Source organism: Urocampus carinirostris, chromosome 1 (genome assembly GCF_059441175.1).
Source record: "Urocampus carinirostris isolate Australia breed hairy pipefish chromosome 1, RoL_Ucar_1.0, whole genome shotgun sequence".
NCBI lineage: Eukaryota > Metazoa > Chordata > Actinopteri > Syngnathiformes > Syngnathidae > Urocampus > Urocampus carinirostris.
In genome coordinates this window covers 75,837,257-75,864,766 of record NC_142349.1, presented here as the reverse complement: position 1 = coordinate 75,864,766, position 27,510 = coordinate 75,837,257, and the positions used below count along the sequence as shown (strand labels likewise).

Sequence of the window (27,510 nt, the reverse complement as noted above, 5' to 3'; positions counted from 1 at the left end):
GCTGGGATGGGCTCCAGCACCTCCGCGACCCTACTGATGATAAGCGGTGCAGCTAATGAGAAGAGAGACAACTTTCTTCCATATTTTTCTTTGAAAAGAAAGTATTTAATGGTTTTCAATATTTTTTTTATAAAAATTGCCATTATCTCAAATTAATATATTCCAGTTCGCTCAGATTTTTGTCAGTCCATGTCCTTCATTTACCAATTTTGAACTAAAAAACAGGAATATTTGATCTTTTTCTGTATTAATCTGCCATTTTCTTGTATTAACGTATCTAAAAATCACTCAATCATTTTCTTCCTGAACTGCTCACCCCTTCATTTATCGATTTTCAACAAAAAAAGATAAAAATATTCGGAGCAGACAAAAAAATCTTTGGGATCACTTGGGGCCCGCGCCCCTTATGTTGCACACCACCCCCCTATGTGGAACACTAATTTCTCGACAATTCAATTCTTTCGACTCCTTAGCACATGTTCTATCAATTCTTCTTAAACACTTTTTAAATCATCTCAGCTCTTCTGAAAGCGCTTTCTGACGTTTAAAAGCACGATTTGTTTGAGCCGTTTTTTTGGACGAGTGCGCCACGCAAACACAATAAAGGACAAAAAAAAAGGTTGATAGGACAGGTAACATAGACAACCGGCGCGACAACAAATAAAACGTACACAATCTTTCACAAACATATTCAAAAACGACGAGCTCAAATTCGTCTTATTGATTTGGTTTAACCACCATAAAAGAAAATTAGAATAAAACAAATATTAGAAGCCAATTCACAAGTCGTCGTTTAGTCATATGATTTCGTGAGGGGATCCGTTGTCTTTCAATTTCTACTCCGACGAACGGAGTCCGGTTTTATACGTATCGTGAGAACCTTTCATTTACACTACAGCGTTATCCGCCCTGAGAAACTAGTTTCTAAATGAGTCATAGCCTGATTTATTTATTTTTTCCTATGAAACCTTGGATAACGCGATCCATTCTATTTTTACCGTACTGTGAAAAACCGTCGAGTCCCCTGACTCTTGCGCGCACTGATCCCACTCACCTCTTTCTTCCCTTCTTTAACGTCTGACTCGTATCCTTGTTTTATTCGTCCATTTTAATGTTAAAAATGGTGGTGCGAAACAATTTTAGGTACAAATAGCTGAGGCCTCTTCTTTCGCCTGGTCCGTTGGGAAATCGTCTCCGGGTGGCCGGCCGAAGCAAGAATTCGGAGGCCCGCTTCTTCAAAGGGAAGCGCTGACCTCAGCTTTCTTTGGCGTCCTTTGACTGCGGCGGTCGTCCGTCCGAATGAGATTTCCCGGGTTTCGGCACCAAAAATGTCATGTCTAAAGTGATCACTTACGTGTGGGAGAGCTAAAAAATATTGACTAATCCTAGAAGGAAATTCAGGCAAAGACTTTTGCAGTTTTCTAGACAACTGCAGTTTGAGATGGTTCCTTTCGTCTCGCTGGCCGCGCCCTTCTGAGACCCTTTCCCCACTGCGCTGTGTTTTATTGAAATCACAAGGGTGGAATAGTACTGAAACAAAGAAACAGGAAAAGAAACTCCCTCTGACCCTCCCCCCTGGGACAGTACCAACACTTTTAAACAAAGAACTCGGAGAAGCCAAAAAGGGCTATACAATCTGATTAGATATACACACTTTTGAGCAAATACGATTAAGCATACTTTACAAAAAAGCCGGTCAACTAGTGATCCCAAGAGCCAAGAAGGGATCTGCAGGTTTGAGAGTGTTCTGGAATCGGGCCCCGGTGCTGTGGAATGCCCTTCCCCCTGAGATTCGATCCGCAACCTCAGTGAACATTTTTAAATCTAGGCTTAAAACACACTTCTATTCTATGGCATATGAATAACCTCTATTTGATATTGACAATAACTGTGTATTATTTGGCCTCATGTAGGTTTTAGATCAGGGGATGGCGTCATAATAGTCTGTACTTTGCAATTGTCTTTGATCTTTGCAGCCCTTTGAGACTCAGTCACAGTTCAGGTTTTAACAGCGCAAGCCAATCAGAAGCAACCTTTAATGGTAATAAATCAAATTATTTGGTCCCATCAGAGAAATTCATTTTCACCGACTGTACCAGGGGGATACAGTCAGTGCTGTCGAAGCAGAGCGTGCACCAAATGACCGATTTATAGCATCTGGTATTCCCAAGGGGTCTCCCACCCCAGCACTAACCAGGCCCGACACTGCTTAGTTTCCGAGCTCGAGCGTTCTCAGGGTGCTATGGCAGGTCACTTAACAATAGAGGCATGGCAAAGTTTTCAAGCAATGTATGCACAAATGTGATAGATTCACAGCATACACCAGCCCATTAGTCGGGGTGGGCAGGCACACAACTGCTAGAATCTTCTAAAAGCTCTTCAAATTTAAATGAAATTCATCAATTAGACTGGACTATAAGGAAAGTCAACAGAGCCCAATGAAGTGGTGATTACCAGAATGCATTAAATAGATTATTGTCACGTCTTGGATTTGACTGAAAAACGGATGACCAGCAGGTACAACTCATAGGAAACATTGGTGCCCTCCAAAATTGGTACACCTGTGTAAGACAATAGAGAGCATTTCTTTTTCAACTGCATATGTTTTTATTTGGAGATCTATAGTGATAGGGCAGCACGGCGGCGCAGTGGTTAGCGCTTGTGCGGCACAGTTCATGTCATGGGAACCTGTCGTGGGTTCAAATCCAGCTCCAGACTTCCTGTGCGGAGTTTGTATGTTCTCCCCGTGCTTGCGTGGGTTTCCTCCGGGCACTCCGGTTTCCTCCCACATTCCAAAAACATACATTTCAGGTGAATTGGCCGGTCCAAATTGTCCCTAGGTGTGAATGAGCGAATGAGTTGTCTGTCCCTGTGTGCCCTGCGATTGGCTGGCAACCAGTTCAGGGTGTCCCCCTGCCCACTGCCCGGAGATGGCTGGGATGGGCTCCCTAATGAGGATAAGCGGTACGGCTGATGAGATGAGATGAGATCTATAGTTATTATTTTGTTACAGTCGTAAACTCATGATTTGCTTGTCACTAGCACAAGAACTAGCATAGAAAATGCGCTCTTTTCTGTAAAAATCGAAAATCAAATCCAAATTGCAATTGATAAATCGAACATAGTTTTTTTTTTTCCAAAATACACACACACACACTTAGAGTTTATATATACTTTATATATATATATATATATACATAAGATGTGTATAGAGAGATATGTTTTTTATTCTTGAATTGATATGACATGAAGAGTACACAAATCCGTACATTCAGTGGTAGTTTTAAATGTAAATGCAGGAAATGATATATCAAGCAGAGAGACCGATGACATTTTCTCCGACACACGTGTGATCCTGAGCTTTGGCTTGACTTGAGTATCTAAGACCACAAGCTGAGCCATAAAAAGGCTTCTCAGCAGTGTGGGTTCTTGTGTGGGCTTAGAAGTATTCTTTCCGGCTGAATGATTCACCGCAAACTGAGCAAGAAAAAAGCTTCTCATCAGTGTGGGTTCTTGTGTGTGAGTTTAAGTTTGCTTTCTGGCTGAATGATTGAGCACAAAAGGGGCAGGAGAAAAGCTTCTCACCCGTGTGGGTTGTTGTGTGTATTTTTTAGCTTTATTTTTGACTGAATCTTTGACTGCACACTGAGCAGGGAAAAGGCTTCTCACCAGTGTGGGTTGTAGCGTGGTTTTTCAAATTTACTTTCTCGTTGAATTTTTTACCGCAAATTGATCAGGAAAAAGGTTTCTCATCAGTGTGGGTTCTTGTGTGTGAGTTTAGGTTTGATTTCTGTCTGAATTTTAGACCACAGATTGAACAGGCAAAAGGCTTCTCACCAGTGTGGATTGTTGTGTGCCTATGTAAGCTGTCCTTTAAGCTGAACGATTGACTGCAAATTGAGCAGGAGAAAGGCTTCTCCCCAGTGTGGATTATTGAGTGTTTTTTCAAGTTTCCTTGAATGCTGAATTTTTTACCACAAACTGAGCAGGAAAAAGGCTTCTCACCAGTGTGGGTTCTGGTGTGTGCGTTTAAGTGTGCCTTTCGGCTGAATGATTCACCACATAATGAGCAGGAGAAAGGCTTCTCACCAGTGTGGGTTCTTGTGTGTGTTTTTAGGTTTTCATTCCAGCTGAATTTCTTACCGCAAACCTTACAGGCAAAAGGTTTCTCACCAGTGTGGGTTCTTGTGTGTGTTTTTACGTTTTCTTTCCAGCTGAATTTCTTACCGCAAATCTTGCAGGCAAAAGGTTTCTCATTAGAGTGGATTCTTGTGTGTGTTATAAATTTTCTCTTCTGGCTGAATTCTTGACCGCAAACTGAGCAGGAAAAAGGCTTTTCACCAGTGTGGGTTCTTGTGTGGTCTTTTAAGCTTTTTTCATGGCTGAATTTTTGACCGCAAATTGAGCAGGAGAAAGGCTTCTCACCAGTGTGGGTTGTAGCGTGGTTTTCCAAGCTGTGTTTCTGGCTGAATTTTTTACCGCAAACTTTGCAGGAAAAAGGCTTCTCACCAGTGTGGGTTCTGGTGTGGCCTTCCAAGGTGTCCTTTCGGCTGAATTTTCGACCGCAAACTGAGCAGGAAAAAGGTTTCTCACCAGTGTGGGTTCTTGTGTGGTCTTTTAAGCTGTGTTTCTGGCTGAATTTTTTACCGCAAACTTTGCAGGAAAAAGGCTTCTCACCAGTGTGGGTTCTCATATGCAACTTCAAACGATATTTGACTTGAAATGTTTTCCCACACCAAGAACATGTTTTATCACCTTCTGACTGTTCGGCGCCATTAGTGTCGGACGTGTCCTCATCGTCAGTTTTCACGTGTTGACGGGAGCTGCCGCTTGGAGGCTCCTGCCAGTTCTCTTCATGTTTTACCTGACTCCCAGGAGTTAAAGAGGCCTCAGTCACCAGCAACTCTGTGAAAAGTGCCTCCTCTTTAACACAATCAGGCTTCACATCCTCCTCTTCTTTTTTAATATCAGGAAACTCTGGAGGCAGGAATTCTTCACTGACATCTGTTGGACACAAGACACACATAAGTTTCGTGTCATCCAAAATATACGACATAATACCAAAACACATAAATGGCAAAATGAATAAATATATAAAATAGACTCCATTTATGTAATAATTCTAATGGAGACAGAAATGAACACAACCTCAATTAAAATATCTATAACAAAAACATAAATATCATCGGTCGCTACTGAATATTGGCATTTAGGAACACAAAGTTCTCAGCTTTGAAGGACTGATTCCAATTCTTCTGTCAGTGATAGGCAATTTACAATGTTACATACCGTAAATTTCAGACTATAAGACGCTACTTTTCCCCCCAGCCTTTCAACTTTGCAACTTATGTAATGATGCGGCCAATTTGTGCATTTTTTTAGCGAACGCCAGGGGGCGCCCTTGCAGTAAAGGGTAAGAGTGGGACATGTCAGATTCCTGCTATATTAAAAGTCTGGACTGAAATTTTTACATTTTGAAAAGCTGAAAAGTTTCAGGTAAGTATCTCGGACGATTGGCGTAAGGTAAGAGCCACGAGCAATTGCTGCTGATTGCCGGTGAAGGAGCGACCTCTCTAAGACACTAAGACGCTGCTCGGCTTCCGACTGCTCACAAGTAAGTAAGTATTGTTGTAAAGGTTGCTCCCGCTTCTGTAGGCAGTTAACCCTTCTAGAAGGACGTGTACGTGAGCTAGAGCAGTTTAAAAGGAAAATGATAGGTGCCACGGACACTAATGCTAGCGTGGGTCGTAGCGAAACTGCTAGTCCGGTTAGGATTAGCCCTAAACGGCTTGCTAACCGCGGTGAGCCAATCCAGACACATAATAAATTCAGCCCCCTAGCTAGTCCCACTCCAACTCGGTCTACTGGCTCCCGCACCCTAGTTTTAGGTGACTCCATCACACGTAACATAAAGCTCAGCGACTCAGCTATAGTGATGTGTATTTCTGGGGTCAGAGCGCCCGACATTGAGGCTAATTTGAGGGAGCAAACCTAGACACCAGGACAGGGCTAGCTACACCGAAATAATCATTCACGTCGGCTCTAAATACTAAAATGAGGTCATCTGAGATTACAAAGAGAGCTCAATAATGTATTTAAGGTTTCTCTTTTCTCCTCACACTGAGGTTTTTGAGTTTTTCCTTGCCCCCATGCTGGTTTGCTAGTTTAAGATCAGGTAATTGTGTAATTTTGTAACTGTAATCCTGTGCAGTCCTTTGAGACATTTTTGTGATTAAGGGCTATATAAATAAATTTGACTTGACTTGACTTGATTTAATAGAACAAAGTCATAAAAAAACCCTCATATTATTCTTTTCAATATTTGATACAGGCAGCACGGCGGCGCAGTGGTTAGCGCTTGTGCGGCACAGTTGATGTCATGGGAACCTGTCGTGGGTTCAAATCCAGCTCCATACTTCCTGTGCGGAGTTTGTATGTTCTCCCCGTGCTTGCGTGGGTTTCCTCCGGGCACTCCGGTTTCCTCCCACATTCCAAAAACATGCATTTCAGGTGAATTGGCCGGTCCAAATTGTCCATAGGTGTGAATGAGCGAATGAGTTGTCTGTCCCCGTGTGCCCTGCGATTGGCCGGCAACCGGTTCAGGGTGTCCCCTGCCCACTGCCCGATGATTGCTGGGATGGGCTCCAGCACCCCCGCGACCCTACTGAGGATAAGCGGTGTAGCTAATGAGATGAGAGATGAGAATATTTGATACAATAAAAAACAAAACATTTAATTTTAATATAATATAATATATATATATATATATATATATATATATATATATATATACACACACACAGCGGAACCTCGGTTTTTTGAACGCCTCTCAGTTTGGACAAATCCGTGTTCGACCAAAAATTTCGAAAAATTCTTGCTTCGCTGTTCGGTCAAAAAAATCGGAGTTCGAACGCTGGTACGCTAGGGTGCGATGCTGAGCGGCGTACAGGTGTTTTAGCCCCTAATTATGCCTCCGAAGAAGGTCGGTGCACGCAGGACAGGTGAACAAAAACAAGTTGTTTGTCCAACTATTGCCTTTAAGAAAGACATAATAGCTAAATATGAAAAAGGTGTACGAATTTTCGATCTTGCTAGTGAATACAGCATGGCTAAATCTACTATCAGTACGATACTAAAGAATAAGGAGGCTGTGAAATCGAGTGATGCGGCTAAGGAAGTTAGCGCTATAAGCGAGCAACTGCCGCAAGTTTTGGAAGAGGTTGAAGAACTTTTGAGGATTTTTCTCTCCCCACCGTCCACCACAAAGGTAAGAAATCCTATTCATAATCCTTTTTTTAAAAAATTTTACACGTTCATGTTTCGTACGGAAGATTACGCTAACGCGAAAGTATGATTAGCCTGGGTAAGCTTCATGTTTAGGTTCTTGGTAATCCTTCAGGGTGTTGAAACGGATTAAAACGATTTTATATTACTTTCATTGGGAAAACGATTTTCCGTGATCGACCAAATCGGTTTTCGAACAGGGTTCTGGAACGGATTATGGTCAAGAACCGAGGTTGCACTGTATATTAAATAATATTAAATATATCTTTGAATCTTTGTGCCCAGGCATACACCACCTCGTGTTAACGAGTCCACCTCCTCTCGGATTCCCGGCTGCGATTCACTTTTGAGAACTGTTATGCACTCTCCCATAAAGCTTATTATACTGAAATAAGCATTATGGGGGAGTGCATAACAGTTTCAATACGATTTGAGTAGAAAAAGGAAAAATAAACACGTTACATGCTCAAAAGCGATTTATATACGGTGTGCATCACCGTTCAAATACAAAGACTGAATGGTTTAAGTTGTATTACATTCCCAACAAATGCAAGATGAAGTGGTTTTGGTTCTTTGTTCGCCATTAATTCCCGAAAAGTGATGTAAAAGTGATATAAAAGCGAGATAAAGTGGTTATGATAGCTAGGAGATGCAAATCTCGGCAGGGATACATTTCCCGGCATAACACCGGCGCGAGAATTCTTCAGGGCAAGGAGTTGATTCTGGCAGCGCCAATAGATTTTTGTTTGAAATGGGACTTTGTCTCCATCTTGCAGTGGAATGTTTTTACGATTTTAGATTTTTAGGGGGAAACCCGTAGTTTTTGTGATCCAACCGTAATACCGTAGTGGGCTCATAAAAACTGTATTCATTACGATAAAACCGTAGTACTGGGCAGGTATGTAACTATCGCTGTGCTAGATTCATGCCATCCACATAGTTTTTGTAGTTTAGAGCGTTCCATTGCCTCCACGACACACTCTGATCTGTACTCTTCCATAGCATCTTCTTCTGTGCTTCTTACCTCCGATTCTCCCTTGTTAGAATAGAATAGAATATGCCTTTATTACAACATGGGATATGCTGTGACAACGAAATTTGACGACTCCAGTTCCACATTTACAGTGAGGAGGGAGAAGAAATAACGTTATTATTTTCTACCGCTAGTCTTCTGTTACGCCACCTGTCAACAATATTCCTGTGGTATGGAATTCGGGCCGCATCTGCCTCGGCACAAGATCCTGGTCTGGGTGCATTAGCTTATAGAGGCTCTTATATGGGAAAATATGTTGAAATGTAGGAAAATAACAATGTTATGGAAATAAAAATGACCAACCTGCTCTGTTCAACACAACTCGTAGCTCCTTGCTAATGCTAACTTGGCTTAGCCGTCGATCTTCTCGCTCGTTCTCTTCCTTGAGCTCCTCTTTCATATTTCCTTTCCATCCCTCGCACATTTTAGCCACCTTTGAACCTTTACGGAGTTGAATGCAGTTTTTGAACCTTTGCAGGGTTTAATCCAGTTAGATGGGGTTATATTGTGCACACGACTGGAGCAAAACACCACAAAGGAGCAGGAAATGGCGGCAGTGACGTGAAGTTCTACTCTTCTTCTTCGGTTGGCATCCAGCTCCTTGGTGCTCTATCGCCCCCTAGCATCATACCATCTCACAGTTCCACTCTGCTGAGTTGTTGAAGAACGAAAGGAGTTAACGAGCCGGCTCCCTTCGAAATGCTCTCTTTCTTTCTCTCTCTCTCTCTTCCCCCTCTCTCTCTCTCTTGTTCATAACTTGTCAATACGATCTCTCTCGATCTCTTTCTCTTTTTCTCTTTTCTTTCTCTCTCTCTCTCTCTCTCTCTCTCTCTCTCTCTCTCTCTCTCTCTCTCTCTCTCTCTCTCTCTCTCTCTCTCTCTTGTTCATAACTTGTCAATACGATCTCTCTCTCTCTCTCTCTTTCTTCTCTTTTCTCTCTCTCTCTCTCTCTCTTCGCCTCTCTCTCGTTCTCTCTCTCTCTCTTGTTCATAACTTGTCAATACGATCTCTTTCGATCTCTCCCTCTGTAACCGCGGTGTACCTGTCCCACCAAAGATCCACATTCACGCTGGAGTGGATGATGAGTTTTTTTTTATTACAGTTTCTGCCAATGAAATGAGTCACAACATTAGCTTCTCTGCTGGCTTTGATCTCGTTGGCAACTCTCTCTGTAGACTGCCCAACAAAGCATATCAAAGAGCTTTCTTTTCAATTTACATAAAATACATTTTAGAATATCACAAGACATTTTTACATCCATTTCAGGAAGATACTTTTAACAAGAGATCGTATAGTGGATTTTTAACGTTTACAATGAATTCAACATATTTTTCTTTAGTCTAAATTTAACCAACATCATCCTTTTGAATATCTATGAGAAAATATAAATAAAAACGTATAAAAACGGGTACGATTTACCTGCAGATGAATGAGTCACAACATCAGCTTTTCTGCTGGCTTTGATCTCTTTGATCTCTACAAGGGGAATTAACATTTTAGTACAACAGAAACAAAACGAAACTAAATCCAAACAGCTTGACAACATCAATCACAGTATGTTGAGAGATTTCTCAGCTGTGGTTTTAATGTTTAAAATTAACTTTTTTTGTGGAGCATCAAAAGATGTGTCTTGCCGTTGGCAGCTCGCTCTGTAGACTGCCAACAAAACCGCGCCTTCCGGTCACAAGTCCAAAGCCACAACAAACCCCACCCTATACCAGCAGGTGGCACTGTTGGACTCATCATTGCAGGACACTTACCAAAAACTATACAACATATTTCAGCAGGAATTTCAATAAAACAAAAATTATTATTTTACCCGTTACATCTCTTTCTCTCTTTTCTCTCTCTCTTTTCTCTCTCTCTCTCTCTCTCTCTCAGGCGCTCCTAATTGGTCAATACGAGTGTCGTCTTCTCTGTGTGTTTTTCTTCATATAATCCAGGCAAAAGTTCACTTAAATTGAAACAATACATTCTATGATAAAATAGTGCCATAAACATTTTCAAAATGATTTAATTTGGGGCATCATATATCATATTTATTTCGAATATATTTGAAAACAAACAAAAAAATGTTTCGGATGCTTTATTCCATGGATATAATGCGGAGAGTCCGTTTTAGTGAGCCGAGCCGAAAAATCCGCTTCTCTAAAAAGAGAAGAAATTCCCAATATTAATCAGGTCGCAAAGCAAAGAGAGAAGGGAAAAGTATTCTGAAATGCATCCACTAGACGGCGCTCTCAACGATTGCTTGACATTTGCTATTCAGTTGTAGGAAAACGTCTTGTTCTAAACAACATTCTCTCCGAATAGCGCTCCATGAAATACACCAAAAACACATTTTTTTTGTTTATGGCTGCAATATTTTCAATTGTGTGTTTTTTTTGTATTTTTTTTAATTGAACATTTCATCATTCCAAACAATGAAACCACCAACTAACAAGACCGAGTCATCAAGTCCAAAGGAACAAAAAGTGCTGAAGAAATTTGGAGAAAAGGAAAGTATATGAATAGGGAAAGTAAAAAGAAAAATAATACATGTAATCCAATAACAGGGGAGATTCTTAAGTAAATTTTATATATTTGGGAAATATGAAAAAAGGTTAAACATCTTTGATATTTTTTGGTGGATGATCGTCTCCTAACAATGGACTCCGGTGCTTTATCACTCTTGCTGCTGCTGGACCTTAGGGCTACTCTTGACACTGTGGACCATAATATCTTACTAGAACGTTGGAAAAGTTGATTGGTCTCTCAGGAACCGTCCTCTTATGGTTCAGAGCCTACCTTTCAGGTAGGACTTACTGTGTTAAATATGGTGGAATGAGCCCTTTAGTGTTACCTGTGGTGTTCCGCAGGGCTCAGGACTTGGCCCCCTTCTTTTCAGCATTGACATGCTTCCATGAGGTGATATTATTCTCAAGTATAATATCAGTTTCCATTGCTACGCAGATGACACTCAACTATATCTTCCGATGAAGGAATCTGCCACACTAAATTGTGGAAATTTGGAGGCCCGCCTCACTGAGATCACTTGCGCCTAAGGGGCCGGTCACACAGCCGTTTGCGGCTGAATCACGGCTAAAATTTTGCGTCATTTTCTCCTGTGGACCACGGGTATAAAAGCTCCCGAGCCGGAGTTGTGCCCAAATCCGACTCCTACGCAAAATCCCCCCCCCCCCCCTCGCGTGAACGCGCATTCTGCTGCGATCGCTTTTGTTGGAAGCGTGCATTGACGTTGGTGACTTTTTCATCCGCGTTAACAAACGCATTTTGTAGAATACGATCGCATTTTATTGTTTAAATAAACGCGTTATATAGACTAGGATCTCCCAATTGTTATAATTAGCTCGCTTTATTGTTTTGATAAGCGTTTTATATAGAATACGATCGCTTTTGTTGGAAGCGCAGCAGAATGCGCGTTCACGCGAGGGGGGGAGGGTTTTATATACGGTGTGCATTACCGTTCGATGACGTTCACAACAAAAACAAAGACAGAATGGTTTAAGTTGTATTACACTCCCAACAAATGCAAGACGAAGTGGTTTTGGTTATATGTTCGCCATTACATTCCCTAAAAGTGATATAAAAGTGAGATAAAACGAGGTAAAAGTGGTTGTAGTAGCGAGGGGATGCAAATCTCGGCAGGGATGTATTTCTTGGCATAACACCGGGCTGTAGAAATCATAACCGCTCAAGACACAGTCTCGTGAAGATCAAGATTTCAAGCTATGGCACAGAAGAAGCCAATATGTTATTATTGTAATAGTTTTTCATTTTGATTTTATGATCTTGTTATGAAATGAAAAGAAATGTCAAGAAATAAAAATGGATTAAGACGAGGTCACTACGGTGACGGGGATCCATGTTCACCCCCTTGATGTCTCGAGCACAACTGACGTGTGCTCGGCAAATCGCGCTGTATATACGCGGAGAAAGGCGTATGACGTCACACGCGTAACACGCTAATTTCACGTTATAACACCGCGATACAGGCGCAGAACATGCTATTACCATGCTCCACCCACGATGACCCGCTGAAATTTCCCGTCCTACCCATGAGTAACCACGCCCTGGCCGCGGCCAGAGCACGTCGTTCCGTGTCATTACCTCGTGTGCCGCCCGCAGTTAACACATGCTCAAAGTTTTGAGCAGCTCAAAACTTTTTCGCGCGGCCAACCGCGTGTGAATTTCCGACCGCGAGTAAAGCACTGCTGTGTCTCGTCTATATGGCGATCTCAAAGCGTCCAACAGCGCCCAACAGCGTCTGCTTCACGTCCAGAAATGTCTGGCCGTGGTTCAGCCTCAATACGCCTGTGAAAGGCTGTGTACCTGTGCTCTAAAGAATATAGCAGCGCAAAACGTATTCGCGCTGCTACCCGCGCGCGATAACACGTTGCTGTATCTCGTCTGTATGGCAATCTCAAAGCGTCCAGTAGAGTCCGCCTCACAGGTAGCAATTTCTGGCCGTGATTCAGCCGCAAACGGCTGTGTGACCGGCCCCTTAACTCTGAAAAGACCGAAATGTTAATTATTGTTCCATCTAAATGCTGTGACTTGTTCTCAAAAATTGCTCTGAACATTGACGAATGTGATATCACCCAGTGACTCAGTTAGAAATGTAGGTGTCATATTTGACCCCGATCTGTCCTTTCAAACACACGTGAAGAATATGTCTAGAACCGCTTTCTTCCATCTTGGCAACATTGCTAAAATTCGCCCTATGCTGTCTCCGTCGGATGCAGAGATTATAATTCATGCGTTTACTTCCCGTCTCGATGACGGTAATGTACTACTCTCTGGTCTCCCAAAATCCAAAATCAAGAGTCTTTAGCTGGTACAAAATGCTGCAGGGAGGCTTTTAACAAAGACAAGAAAGTTTGATCACACGACCCCGATTTGAGCTCAACTGCACTGGCTCCATGTTAGGTTAATCACAAAGAGTCTCAAAAGGCTGCACTGACCACAGATCATTGCAAACCACAGCCTATTATGACACCATCCCCTGATCAAAAACCTACATGAGGACAAATAATCCACAGATATTGTCAACATAAAATCTAAGTTATTCATAGTCTATCGAAGTGTGTTTTAAGCCTAGAATTAAATATTTCCACTGAGGTTGCAGATCGAATCTCAGGGGGAAGAGCTTTTCACAGCACCAAGGCCCCCAATGGAAAACACTGTCTGATTTCTTCTTGGCTCTTGGGGTCACTAGTAGACCAGCATTTTCAGGAAAGATCGATGAAGAAATATTGGTGGAATTAGGCACAATTCCATCATCTTCGTGTCCTTCTCTGCCGTTTCGCTGATATAGCTCCCTTAGCTTAGCACCGTGGCCCGAGCGTTAGCCATGCTTTATTTTGCGATCCTTACGCCGTCTCCGCCATCCACATCCCGCAACCCTTTGTATTTCTTGCGGGAATCAAAGGTGGAATAAAAAAGTCAAAATTTAGACGCAGAACCACATGTATAAGTTTCTCCCGACTATAGGTATTCTTGGCCACGCATGTGTACAGAAAAGAAAGGAGAAAACGGTAATAAATAGAAAATTAGCCAGTTTATTCCGATATTTCACACGACATCCTTGTCACAGGTTCCACCGTAAAACGTCCCGTCGGATTAAAACCACCAAGACCAGAGAGATGGTGGTGGACTTCAGGAGAACCAGAACTCACCCGGTTCCTGTAACCATCAAGGGAGAATGTGTAGAATTTGTCCAGACCTACAAATACCTGGGTGTGCAGCTGGACAACAAACTGGACTGGACTGCCAACACAGAAGCTCTATGTAGGAAAGGGCAAAGCCGACTTGACTTCCTCAGAAGGCTGGCCTCCTTCAACATCTGCAAAAAGCTCCTGAAAATATTCTACGAGACAGTAGTGGCAAGCGCCCTCTTCTATGCGGCAGCGTGTCGGGGAGGCAGCGTCGAGAAGAAGGATGCCTCTCGTCTCAATAAACTGGCTAGGAAAGCGAGCTCTGTTGTGGGCAAAGAGCTGGACAGCCTAACAACAGTAGCTGAGAGACGAGCACTGAAAAAGCTGAGGTCGATCGTGGACAATCCATCGCATCCACTACACAGCATTATCTCCAGACAGAAGAGCAGTTTCAGCGACAGACTGCTGTCACTGTCTTGTACTACGGACAGACTGAAGAGATCTTTTCTTCCTCGTGCCATGAGGCTCTTTAACTCCACCCGGCAGAGTAGAGTCCCACATTAAACCACACCACCTACATTGGATATTACCGAATCTTACTGCAATATGTATTCTGTGAAGCACTATTTAGTTACTCTATATAACACGCTACAGTGGGCATTTGCACGTCACACTGGGTATTTGTATATTGTATTCTTTTGGCTTTATTATTGTACTGTTCTCAGCTCAGGGATGCTGCTGGAAATGTGAATTTCCCAAAGCGGATGAATAAAGTATCTATCTATCTATCTATCTATCTATCTATCTATCTATCTATCTATCTATCTATCTATCTATCTATCTATCTATCTATCGTACTACAGTGTTATTGTTACTGTATAGTGACTTGTTTACCTGACTGCCCATTTTGCACATCTGGTTAGCTACTCCTCTTGCACTCTTTGCACTACTGTAAAATACTATACATAGCCATAATTATTTAGTATATTATTAGTACTCAATACTCCATCTCAATACAACATTTTATTTATATCTGTACATTCAAGGAAACTGTGCGGGTCAGATGTATCGACATTTCGTTCTGTATACGCGTGTACTAGAATGACAATAAAGTAAATCTGAATCTGAATTATAAGGCGCTACAATGGGAATGTGGACAAAACAGTCAGATAGTTCAGTCCAACTTACTACCCCCTTAACATTCCCAAAGCTTGCAAAGAAGCAAATACGTGTCGCAGACACGTGCGGATGCGGTGTCCGTACGATGTCACTCAAATGCATCGTTCCAAATATCATTCGGAAGGTTCAAGTCTCGGGATTCAAGAAATGCCAACCATTCCTTAGTTTCTATTTTCTTTTTTGCTCGCAACTTTACTGTGCATATGACAATAAACACTTGGAATTGAGTTGAATTAAAAAAAAAAGACCCATCACAGAAACATCGATATCACACTGAAACAAGATACTGGGAAAATATATAGCCGGAGTAGCTCACCGAAGTCAATAATAATGTGCGACCATGGTCCTCTTATATCAATGAGTGTAGTAAATCCAGGAGAGTAAAACATTTACAAATACAGTACAGAATAGTAAAATACTGTTTTCTCTATGCCGTCAACCCAACATGCTATTCACATTCATCTTTTTCGGCCAATTGCAGGCTTTGTTTTACAGCTTAAGCCTATGCCAGCCTGTAAATGATAAAAAGGATCCGCCCCCCTTTAATTCCGAATAACTTTAGCCAATAGTGATCGATTCAAATGATGATTGACACATTGGTTAGCCAATAAAACGCCGGTATATAAATCCCAGCATACACTGCGGACTACTTCGCGTTCGGGGGAAAATCGAGTCGGCGGCTGCTGCATTAGTTGCAAGACTTTGCGACTTAATATTGATCCATATATAAGGCGCACTGAATTATAAGGCGCATGGTCAGCTTTTGAAAAAAATTAAGACTTTTCGGTGCGCCTTATAGTGCGGAAAATACGGTAGTTGCTTTCGTGACTGCCTTTGTTCTTACATCAAACTGTGATTTTTTTTCAATCCATTTTGATTTCTCTTTTTTAAGTGCAGTTTGCAGTTCTAATGCAAGTCGAGTGATTTGCATTACCTCTGTTGCGGAATGTGTTGCCTTCAGGGTTGGGTAGGGTTACTTTAACTGGATTACTTTCAATGACTTTTGGATGACTCCAATAGCAAATATGCTAATAAAAGACAAAAGAAACTCAATATGAATAAAATGATGACTCACAACACGTGGTAAGCTTTCTCTCCTGGCTTTGATCTCTTTGATCTCCGGAAAAACTAACATAAAATGTGACAGAAACAAAATGAAAATCGATCCAAACAGCTTGCCAACATCATTTTTGCCCTTCCATGTATTCCGTTACTCCCCAAGCCTGCACAAAATGTAGTCATTTTATTCATATTTAGTTCCTTTTGGCTTTTATTAGCATATTTGATATTAGAGTAATTCAAAAGTAATTGAAAGTAATCCAGTTAAAGGAACCCTACCCAACCCTGATTGTTTGGAACAAGACATTTTCTAACAACTGATGAGGAAATTTCAAGCAATCATTGAGAGCGCCGTCTAGTGGACGCATTTCAGAATACTTTTCCCTTCTCACTTTGCTTTGCGACCTGAATAGTGATGGGAATTTCTTCTCTTTTTAGAGAAGCGGCTTTTTCGGCTCGGCTCACTAAAACGTTCCCCAGAGGACTCTCCGGATTAAATCCATGGAATAAAGCATCCGAAACATTTTTTTTGTTTGTTTTCAAATATATTCGAAATAAATATGATATATGATGCCCCAAATTAAATCATTTTGAAAATGTTTATGTGACTATGTTATCATAGACTGTATTGTTTCAATATGAGGTGAACTTTTTCCTCATTTAAATTTTTACATGGATTATATGAAGAAAAACACACGGAGAAGACGACACTCGTATTGACCAGTTAGGAGCGCCTGAGAGAGAGAGAGAGAGAGAGAGAGAGAGAGAGAGAGAGAGATCGTATTGAGCAGTTATGAGCAAGTGAGAGAGAGAGAGAGAGAGTTATATTGTATTGACCAGTTATGAGCAAGAGAGAGAGAGAGAAAGAGAGAGAAAGAATGAAAGACAGAATTTCGAAGGGAGCCGGCTCATTAACTTCTTTCGTTCGCCAACAACACAGCAGAGTAAACTGTAAGACGGTATGGTGCTAGGGGGCGATAGAGCACCAAAGAGATGGGTGCCAACCAAAGAAGAAGAGTAGAACTACACGTCACTGCCGCCATTGTCTGCACCTTCGTGGTGTTTCGTTCCCATCGTGTGCAGAATTTTACTTCATTTAATTTCCTAAAGGTTCAAAAACTGCATTTAACCCCGCAAGGGTTCAAAAGTGGTAAATATGTGCGAGGGATGGAAAGGAATTTTGAAAGAGGAGCTTCAGGAAGAGAACGAGCGAGAAGATCGACGGCTAAACCAAGTTAGCATTAGCAAGGAGCTACGATTTGTGTTGAACGGAGCAGGTTGGTCACTTTTATTTCTATAACATTTTTATTTTACTTCTGTTGTTTTTTTACGCTTATTAGCCCTTGACAACCTATGAAGCCCTGTTCAAGTAAAACGGAAAAAAAAACAATTGTGACAAATGTAAACGTGGATTGACACATAGGTGATGTAACAGAGTTGAAATTGCATTGTTTTGAGTTGTTTTTTTTAATCCTCACAAAATCAATATTATTATTGTATTACTGTTAAAATTCCGGATCCTCATTCATTTATTAAGCCACTGTCTTTTTTGTTTGGCACTTTATGGGCTTCAGCGCTTGCCGTAGCTTCAGCTAATTTGCATTGCGCTGAAGGTAAGATGTGCCCAATATCAGTTGGATAAAAAATGCATATTTTGCTAGATATAGGAGCTGCTTTCACAAACTATTTTTGTATATACATGTATATAAGTTTTGCTAAATGAGGTATATAAAAAAACATTAATTAAAAGTAAAGTAATGCAGCTTGAAACGATGATTACTCTGATGCAACATGTTTCAATGCATCCACGCCACGAGGTGCGGCGTGTTGAGTGCTGTCCCGTTTCTGTATTTTTGTTCCTGTTTTAGATGATTGCAGTCGTGCACAGGCGCCCTGACTTTTGTATCGTTTTGTTTATTGAATGCAGGCAATAAACCGAGAGACTGGGAACCCTTGTGTCGCGCATGATTGACGGTCGTTACAGTTAGCCAATGAATTCCCAACGTAGATATGTACACATTTACGGTGTGTATTGAAATCAGCCTGGTGAACGTGCGTAAAGCCAATCGTGGTATTCGAGTCAGTTTAATAAAGAACAGACCGTTCGTCGTGTTATACAATGTTGTCTATTTATTGCACCTCACTAGAAGTGCAATACCAATAAAAGGTAAACAATATAAAATAACAATCAGCAGTAAACAAGTGAGTTTAATAAATGAAATCTAACTCTCAAAATCTGAGACAACTGGTCTAGTAGACATATGCTACTGTACTTCTAATATTTGATTCCCAACAAAAGTAAACAGTTCAGCAATAAAATACACAACAATGTTTGTTTAAAATTGCAGTTGGATCTAAGAACTTGAGACAAACGAGAACATCTGTTACTCTTCCATCATGTATTTAAAAGATTGAATTGCTTGCCACACAGTCGACAAAAGCTTTGCCCCAGAAAATCAATTACACTTCAACTACAAGGGCTCATCAAAGAGTGCAATATGGAGGTTCACGGATCCCATAACCGCATGAGTTGTTGGGTCACCAATGAGAACACAACTTTGGACAGCCTTCTCCACTGGTTCCAGTCCCTGGCCTGTTCTTGGGTAGTGGCAAAGTTGGCACCAGTCCGTTCCTTAATGTTTAAATTGAGTCGCTGCTGGGCCTTCCCTACCACTGCTCTGGTGTTTGCAGACCAGGAGAGGTCATTGGAGATGTGCACACCCATGATTTTGAAAGAGTGGACTCTCTCTACAAAGTCTCCGTTTATATTGAGTGGATGTTGGGTTACTGCATTTTCCTCCTGAAGTCCAGTATGAGTCCTTTTGTTTTTGTAGTTTTCAGTATGAGGTGGTTTTTCGAACACCACGTTGTCAGTGTCTCCACCTCATCCCTGTACGCCGCCCCGTCCCCTTCAGAGATGATGATCAAGGTGGTATCGTCGGCGTACTTAACAATTGTGTTCGTGAGGTGGGTCGGTGAGCAGTCGGAGGTGTAGAGGGTGAAAAGCAAGGGGCTCGGTACACAACCTTGGGGGGAGCCAGTGCTCGGTGTTAAGGTGGGAGAGACGTGGTTGCAGAGTTTCACGGACTGTGGGCGGTTTGAAAGGAAGTCCATTATCCAGTGGCAAATAGAGGAAGAGAGTCATAGGTGACAGAGTTTCTCCAACAGGATCTCCGGGATAATGGTGTTGAAGGCTGAGCTGAAGTCCAGAAAGAGCATTGTGACGTAGACCCCCAGGTAGTCTAGGTGGCTCAGGGCGGTGTTTATGGCGTCGTCAGTGGAGCGGTTTGCCCTGTAGGCAAACTGGTGGGGGTCCAGTGTGGGTGGCAGGGACACATTGTACACATTTTAATTGAGGTTCTCTGTCGTTTCTGTCTCCATTGGTTAGAATTATTACATGAATGCAGTCTATATTATTTATTCATACATTTTGTCATTCATCCTTTTTGGTATTATGCCGTATATTTGGGATGATGCGAAACCTATGTGTGTCTTGTGTCCAACAGATGTCAGTGAAGAATTCCTGTCTCCAGAGTTTCCTGATATTAAAAAGGAGGAGGAGGATGTGGAGCCTGTTTGTGTTAAAGAGGAGGCACTTTTCACAGAGTTGCCGGTGACTGAGACCATTTTAACTCCTGGGAGTCAGGTAAAACATGAAGAAAACTGGCAGGAGCCTCCAAGCATCAACTCCCGTCAACACGTGAAAAGTGATGATAAGGACACGTCCGACTCTGCAGACACTGATGGTGACGAACAGTCAGAAGGTGATAACAAGTGTTCTCAGTGTGGGAAAACATTTCCATTCAAGTATCGTTTGAAGTTGCATATGGTAGTTCACACTGGTGAGAAGCCATTTTCCTGCTCAGTGTGCGGTCAAAACTTCAGCAGGAAAGCAAGTTTGAAAAACCACGTTACAATTCACACAGGGGAGAAGCCTTTTTCGTGCTCAATCTGTGGTGAAAAATTCAGGAAGAAGTCAAACCTAACATCGCACACAAGAACTCACACTGGTGAGATGCCATTTTCCTGCTCTGTGTGCGGTCAAAAGTTCCGCCAGAAAACAAGTTTGAAAAACCACGCTACAACCCACACTGGCGAGAAGCCTTTCTCCTGTTCAATCTGTGGTCTACAATTCACCCATAAATCAAATCTAAGTAATCACACAAGAACCCACACTGGTGTGAAGCCTTTTTCCTGCTCAGTTTGTGGTCAAAAATTCAGCTACAAAGTAAGTTTGGAAAACCACGCTACAACCCACACTGGTGAGAAGCCTTTCTCCTGCTCATTTTGTGGCGAATCATTCAGCCGAAAGGCATACTTAAAAACACACACAAGAACCCACAGTGGTGAGAAGCCTTTTTCCTGTTCATTTTGTGGTCAAAAATTCAGCCATAAAGAAAGCTTAAAAAGACACACAAGAACCCACACTGGTGAGAAGCCTTTTTCCTGCGCAGTTTGCGGTCAAAACTTCAGCCAGAAAGCAGTCTTCAAAAAACACACAAGAACCCACACTGGCGAGAAGCCCTTCTCCTGCTCGTTTTGTGCTAAATCATTCAGTCAAAAAGATAGCCTAAAAAGACACACAAGAACCCATACTGGTGAGAAACCTTTCTCCTGCTCAGTTTGCGGTCAAAAATTCTGCCATAAAGAAAGCTTAAAAAGACACACATCAACCCACACTGGCGAGAAGCCTTTTTCCTGCTCATTTTGCAATCAAAACTTTAGCCAGAAAGCAGACTTCATAAAACACACAAGAATCCACACTGGCGAGAAGCCCTTCTCTTGCTCATTTTGCTGCGAATCATTCAGCCGGAAAGAATACTTAAAAATACACACAAGAACCCACACTGGTGAGAAACCTTTCTCCTGCTCGCTTTGTGGTAAATCGTTCAGCCGGAAAGAACTCTTAAAAAAACACTCAACAATCCACACTGGCGAGAAACCCTTCACCTGCTCGTTTTGTGGTAAATCATTCAGCCGGAAAGATCACTTTAAATCACACACAAGAACCCACACTGGCGAGAAGCCTTTATCTTGCTCAGCTTACGGTCTTAGCTACTCAAGTCAAGCCAAAGCTCAGGATCACACGTGTGCCGGAGAAAATGGCATCGGTCCCTCTATTTGATATATCATTTCTTGCATTTATATTTCAAACTCTACCGCTGAATGTACAGATTTGTGTACTCTTCATGTCATATCAATTCAAAAATATATCTCTCCATACACACACACACACAGTTTTTCGCTGTAGATGAAATTAAAATTGTTAAATGTTTTGATTCCCCTTCACGATTGTGTCTCGCATTTTGTTGATTCTTAGAACAGGTTTTCTATTTTAGCTCTAAGTTTGAAGCCTGAAATGTTGCAAAATGACAAATTTCTGTGGGCCAAAATTTCGCAAGGCACTGCACATTTAGATATTCTGTAACAGTAACTACAATATTCATTTATTGTATATACATGTATATAAGTTTTGCTAAATGAGGAATTGATTGATTTCTGAAGTACTTTCTGAATATCTTTTATTCATACCTAGTTATCCTGACCTTATCTTATTTTTCTCTTTCAAGCCTTTATTACGTGTTTATCCTGGAGTGTCACGTCTAATCTCTTTGTAAATGTTCCCTATGTTATTATCAATCGCAATAAAGACATTTTCATTTGTGGCTGTATCTATCCATGTCATGATTTTTTGAGTTGCCATAATTAAGATGACCTTTTCCAAGATTCGTTTGAAATCTGAATGTGATTAACTTATCCCACAATATGTATACAGACGCTGCCCTACTTAAGAACGAGATTTCCGGACGATCGTTCGTAAGTTGAATTTGTCTGTAAGTTGCTCCAGTGCTATATTTTTTCTGCTTAAGGTTTATTTAAGTATATTTAATGCTTGTATAAGTAACTTGTATTGTTTTGAAACTGAAAAACGTTTCATAAAATAACGTTACAAAGTGTTGTGGATTGTCTGGAGTCGGCTTGCATAAGGAACGCATTAGGATAGAAAAATAGAAATTCCAACTTGTTTACCCAGAGTGCAAATGTTGGCGAATATTATTATTAATGATCGCCTTGGACGAATGACTGGCGTTCGTCCTGCCAAGATTTCTTGGCAGGGAGCAGGCCAGGTCAAACCGACCCAAGACATTTCTTGGAAGCCGACCCCAAAACAATTCGTGGACGTTATATAAAAGATTAAAAAAAACAATCGGTCCGGTGGCATGGATGTACACGTGCAAGGGGGACGGATGCCGTGGGGGCGGCAGTAGCTCAGGAGGTAGAGCGCTCGTCTTGGAATCAAGGGATCCCAGTTCGAATCCCGGCTCGTCTGTGTTACATGTCGAAGTGTCCTTGGGTAAGACACTGAACCCCTAATACCCCCAATAAGCAGGTTAGCGTCTTACATCGCTGCAATACAAGGCTGCTATTGGGAAATGTGGAGCACATTGTAAAGCGCTTTGGGAAGTCATTGACTTGAAAAGCGCTATATATATAAAAAAAAAAAAAAAAAAGCAGATCATTTAATACTGATGTTGTATTAGGATATAAAAAGCCACCCGCCTCTGAAGACGAGGAGAGACTTCAAGATTACTGTGGATAAGTGTAGCGACCCTCTTTCATGCACGACACAAGGTTTCACAATCTCTGGGTTTATTGCCTGCATTCAATAAACAAAACAATACAAAAGTCAGGGGCCTCTGTTCACGACTGCAATTATCTTCAACGCTTACTAATTCACTTCAGCTACGGCAAGGAGACAACATGCGAGCACATTAATAATGAAACTTCGATAATAACAATGAACATAACTTTCACACGTACCTGCATTCAGTAAACAAAACAATACAAAAGTCAGGGGCCTCTGTTCATGACTGCAATTATCTAAAATATTAAAGATACAAAAGAACGGGTCATCACTCAACAGGCCGCACCTCGTGGCGTGTTTGCATCAAAACACGTTGCATCTTCATTTCAAGCTGTATTGCTTAACTTCTTATTTAGTGCTTTTTTTAATATACATCATTTAGAACAACTTATATATCTTTATATACAAAAATAATTTCGAAAGCAGCTCAAATGTCTAGCAAAATATGCATTTTTTTTTATCCAACTGATATTGGGCACATCTTACCTTCAACGCTTACAAATTCACTTAAGCTACGGCAAGCGCTGAAGCCCATAAAGTGCCAAACGAAAAAAACAGTCGCAGACGCCCATGACTTAACAACTGAATGAGGTACCGGAATATTAACAGTAATAAAACAAAAACACAGATTTGGTGAGAATTCAAAAAAACATTCAAAACAATCAAATTTCAACTCTGTTACATAAGGTTCAATAAACAAACTCTCCCTCTTATGTCACCGACTCCTTTGCACCTTGTTTTTCAAGTATTATTAGTATATTGTGGGGCAAATTGATCGGGCTGTTTCCACAATAAAAGCAGGTTGAATGATAAAAACAAAGCTACACATTTGGCGTTGACATTCTGTAGTCTGTGAAGCCCTTTGACACTTCTTGTGATTGAGGGCTATCCAAATAATCATGACTTGACTATAAAGATAAAGTTACGTATAACATTGATTAATTCTTGAGGCAAAAAGTTGAAGTCATGGATGTATACAGGCCTTTCCACTTGTTATTCACATTCATTTTCTGAACAAGAATAGCGGAAGATAAATTGGTCAGTGATACGATTTCAATGTACAGTGGAACCTCGGTTCTCGACCATAATCCGTTCCAGAACCCTGTTCGAAAAGCGATTTGTTCGAACGCAGAAATCATTTTTCCCATTACAAATAATGTCAATCGTTTTAATCCGTTCCAACACCCTGAATGTTTACCTTTGTTTACCTTTAAGACACACATAACATAAATGTAACCCGGGCTAATCGTATGTTCGCGTTAGCTTAATCTTCCGTACGAAAGATTACGCTAACATGAACGTGTAAAAACAAGGATAAGAAAATAAGTATGAATAGGATTTCTTACCTTTGTGGTGGTCAGCAGAAGGCGCAGATGGACGGTGAGAGGGATGGAGGAGGAAGGAAAATGATTGTTTGGAAGGAGAGTCCCCTTCCATAAAAACTGTCTAAGGGGTGCTCACACGCCTTCAAATCTCTTTGCTACGGACGACTGGCTACCGGATGTTCTTTTCTCTTCAAATATCCAATGACACTTGCTTCTTGCCTTCTTTTTAGCACTTTTCGGAAGCGGTTCATGACAGTGTCGTTAAAGTCATGATGACTCTGGTGGCAGCAGCTTCATCGGTGTGGTGAAATTCTGTAACTCGGCCCATTTGCAACACACTTGTTTCATCTCGGACGTCCCTTAGCGTAGCGGAGGTGCAATTGCGCCTGAGAAAATTAAAAGGAGTAAAAAAATGTGATGTGAAACATCCACCTCGGCGTTCGAACTCCGATTTTTGTTCGAACGCCGGAGCAAGAATCTCTCGAAATTTTTGTTCGGACTCCGATTTGTTCGAACTGAGAGTCGTTCGAAAACCCAGGTTCCACTGTATATGTCAAAATTGCAGTTTAATATCAGAACAAAGACAAGATGGTCACCAAAGCAATGATTTATTCTAAATATAAAGTAAATAAAGGGTTTGGGTTTGCTGACACTAGTCTCTGAGGCCATGCACATTATTGACACATTGCAGAAAAAAAGAGCAAAGTTGAACAATCTATACAAATACGTTTCATATCAGGAATAAGGTTGCAGTGAAATGAAATGATCTGCATTTATATAGCGCTTTTCAAGTCAATGACTTCCCAAAGCGCTTTACATTGTGCTTCACATTTTCCAATAGCGGCCTTGCAGCCATGTAAGGCGCTAACCTGCTTATTGGGGGTTCAGTGTCTTACCCAAGGACACTTCGACATGTAACACGGACAAGCCGGGATTCGAACTGGGATCCCTTAGGCTGAGTCCCATTCTTCGCACTTTCACTCGCTATGTGCCCTAGTCACTCGGTTTTGCGCGTTCACGTGAAAATGGGATGTGTCTCAAGACCGAGGGAGAAGTGCCCTCAACCCATGACATAACCACTTCAGATCGAGGGAGGTCGGTACCTCACTTGGCGGCGAAGTGACTACCCAGAAGGCTTTGCGAATTCTCAATATCAACAAACATGCTTGGAAAGGAACCGCACAAATGTAAGTAGTTTTCCACAACCGCGCATCTATTTGCAACGAAATGTATTGAGATATCTTAGTTAGACATAAATGCAATAGAAAATCGTATTTTCGCGTTAAAACATGAACATTGCAAAATCGCTACTTTACGAAGTGCACAAGTCTACCGAGGGAGCTGCCCAAAAAAAATCTTCACGCTACAAACTGTAAAGTAGGATAACTGTGCAGAAAATCACGGTTCAGCCCATCCCTGTTTTTATCTTAAACGAGTCGTGCTTTTCATGTACATGGCCAGTCGCTAAAGGAGCATAGTCAGAATAACGTTCTGGACATAAGCGCTTGTTTACTGCACACAATTTCGGGTGTCGTGTTTTATTTACAATATGATTCTTTCATGTGAGATCAGAATGCATTAGTTTTCATCATGCATTATGAGTAATGTCTCCGAATTTCACGTGGAAATACAGTTGAAACAAATTACTATCACACAGTCCACTGCCTTCTCTGTAAACTCATATTAAGTAAACTAATTACCTTCTTAAAATGTTAGTCCAAATGTGGAGACAATTCTAAAGCATATGTGATGCTGGCCAATAGAAGGCTCTTACAGCCATAAGAATAACATGTCAATTTTGTGTATCTATTCACTATCAAATAATTATCCAGAACACATCCTATAATTTCTCACATCAACTTGTTGAGCATCCTATACACAGTTGTTTTTGTGCAATACACAAGCATTAAGTCATTGTTGTTTTTTCCACCCAACCTAAAGGCCAATGTAGAACGTCCCGTGGAAGAGCTGGCCACCATTACAGCTACCACGCCATCCACACCGACGGGCACGTCGTTGGCATCTTCTAATCCGGCGCCAAACCCCAAATCACCCAGAAAAAAAAGGAAGCACGATACACTGGTGGGCTCTCCTCATCCTCTGCAGGAAGTACAGGCGCTGCTGTGCCCTCTTAACCAGTGATGCAGTGTTCACGGACCAGGTGAGTTTGTTTGTAATGTGCACCCCTAGGAACCTGATACTGCTGACAACCTCCACAGCCTTGTTGTTGATGCAAAGTGGGGCATGGTTGGGCTGGTTTTTCCTAAAGTCGACAATGATCTCTTTAGTTTTGTCAACATTCAGGACCAGGCTGTTGTCCCTGCACCAGCCCACCAACTGCTCCACCTCCTCTCTGTAGGCCAGGTCGTTGTCGTCCCTGATGAGGCCCACCACTGTTGTGTCGTCAGCATACTTCACGATGTGGTTTGTGGCGGACCAAGGGACGCAGTCGTGTGTCATCAAGGTGAACAGCAAGGGGCTTAGGACGCAGCCTTGGGGGGTGACATCTCTGCAATGTTTCCCTTTGTTTTATAAAAGGAAAATATTTTATTTTATTAAGTACTCAATGAAGTTCCAGTGTGTGTTTTCCAGCTTTATGGAAGTATTGGTATATTTTTGTTACAATTTGTGACACATTATTTATTTACTATTATGTATTTTGGCCCAATGTGAGTTTGTTTTTCTGAAAGTAAACTATGATTTAAACTGGAGTGATTTGTAGTTGTTTTCTGTCCAACAGTCACATAGTTCACACACAGTATCTCACATCATTATGAAATAAACCACCAAGGTGTTACTCAAAATAAAGATGTTTATTGAATAGTAATGCAGAAAAGCACGGAATACAAATGTGGGTCTGACTTCCAAAGCCTAAAACATGGCTTTTGGGCAATTTATTCCATATTAACTGTGGACAATTCTGTGTATGGTGGACCTGGGAACCCTGAAGACCCGTGACACCACACGGTAGGACAGACCGTGGGCCAGCCAGTACACGTAGATCAGGACCTCAAGCCATGGCCCTGTTCCCTCTTTAGCAGCTCCTGCAGGGCCCACATGACTTTCTTGCTCAACCTTAAGTCCTGAATGAGTTTTGACTTCACATCGAACCATAAGCACAGGATGGGAACATTCCTGTCCAAGCTTATGGGACAGCCACTCTGGAACACAATAGATAACAAACAATTTAGACATAAATGTGGGCATAGAAAAGAAAAAGTCAGCTTTTACTCGTGATGTAAGCATCATGAAAAAATGTTGAAATGACCTTTTTTATATCCAATGACAACTCTTTTGAATTAAATTCCTTATGAACTCAGGTTTTTG

At 41.5% G+C, this 27,510-nt stretch overlaps 2 protein-coding genes and 1 pseudogene across 7 annotated transcripts in view; 2 read left to right on the top strand and 1 right to left on the bottom strand.

The window, feature by feature from the left end:
• Positions 1-21,258, top strand: part of LOC148376980 (uncharacterized) — a 126,192-nt pseudogene extending 104,934 nt beyond the window's left edge. Inside the window, exon 2 of the transcript XR_015852494.1 lies at positions 19,719-21,258. The product of XR_015852494.1 is annotated as an uncharacterized LOC148376980 (transcript). The remainder of the gene's footprint in view (positions 1-19,718) is intronic.
• LOC148376976 (uncharacterized) overlaps positions 1-27,510 on the bottom strand; it is a 96,715-nt gene that overhangs the window by 34,285 nt on the left and 34,920 nt on the right. Inside the window, exons 1-2 of one of the 4 annotated variants that reach the window (XM_088351642.1) lie at positions 8,621-8,878; positions 4,342-5,004 (exon numbers count right to left, since the gene is read on the bottom strand). The exons of the other annotated variants lie outside the window; for them this stretch is intronic. Of the exons in view, the coding sequence (XP_088207768.1) occupies positions 4,342-5,004; positions 8,621-8,741 (784 nt within the window). The 5' untranslated portion in view covers positions 8,742-8,878. Of the gene's footprint in view, positions 1-4,341; positions 5,005-8,620; positions 8,879-27,510 lie in introns of those variants that run through there. 4 annotated transcript variants of the gene reach the window in all.
• LOC148376977 (uncharacterized) overlaps positions 1-27,510 on the top strand; it is a 141,748-nt gene that overhangs the window by 104,993 nt on the left and 9,245 nt on the right. The gene's annotated exons all lie outside the window — the stretch shown is intronic.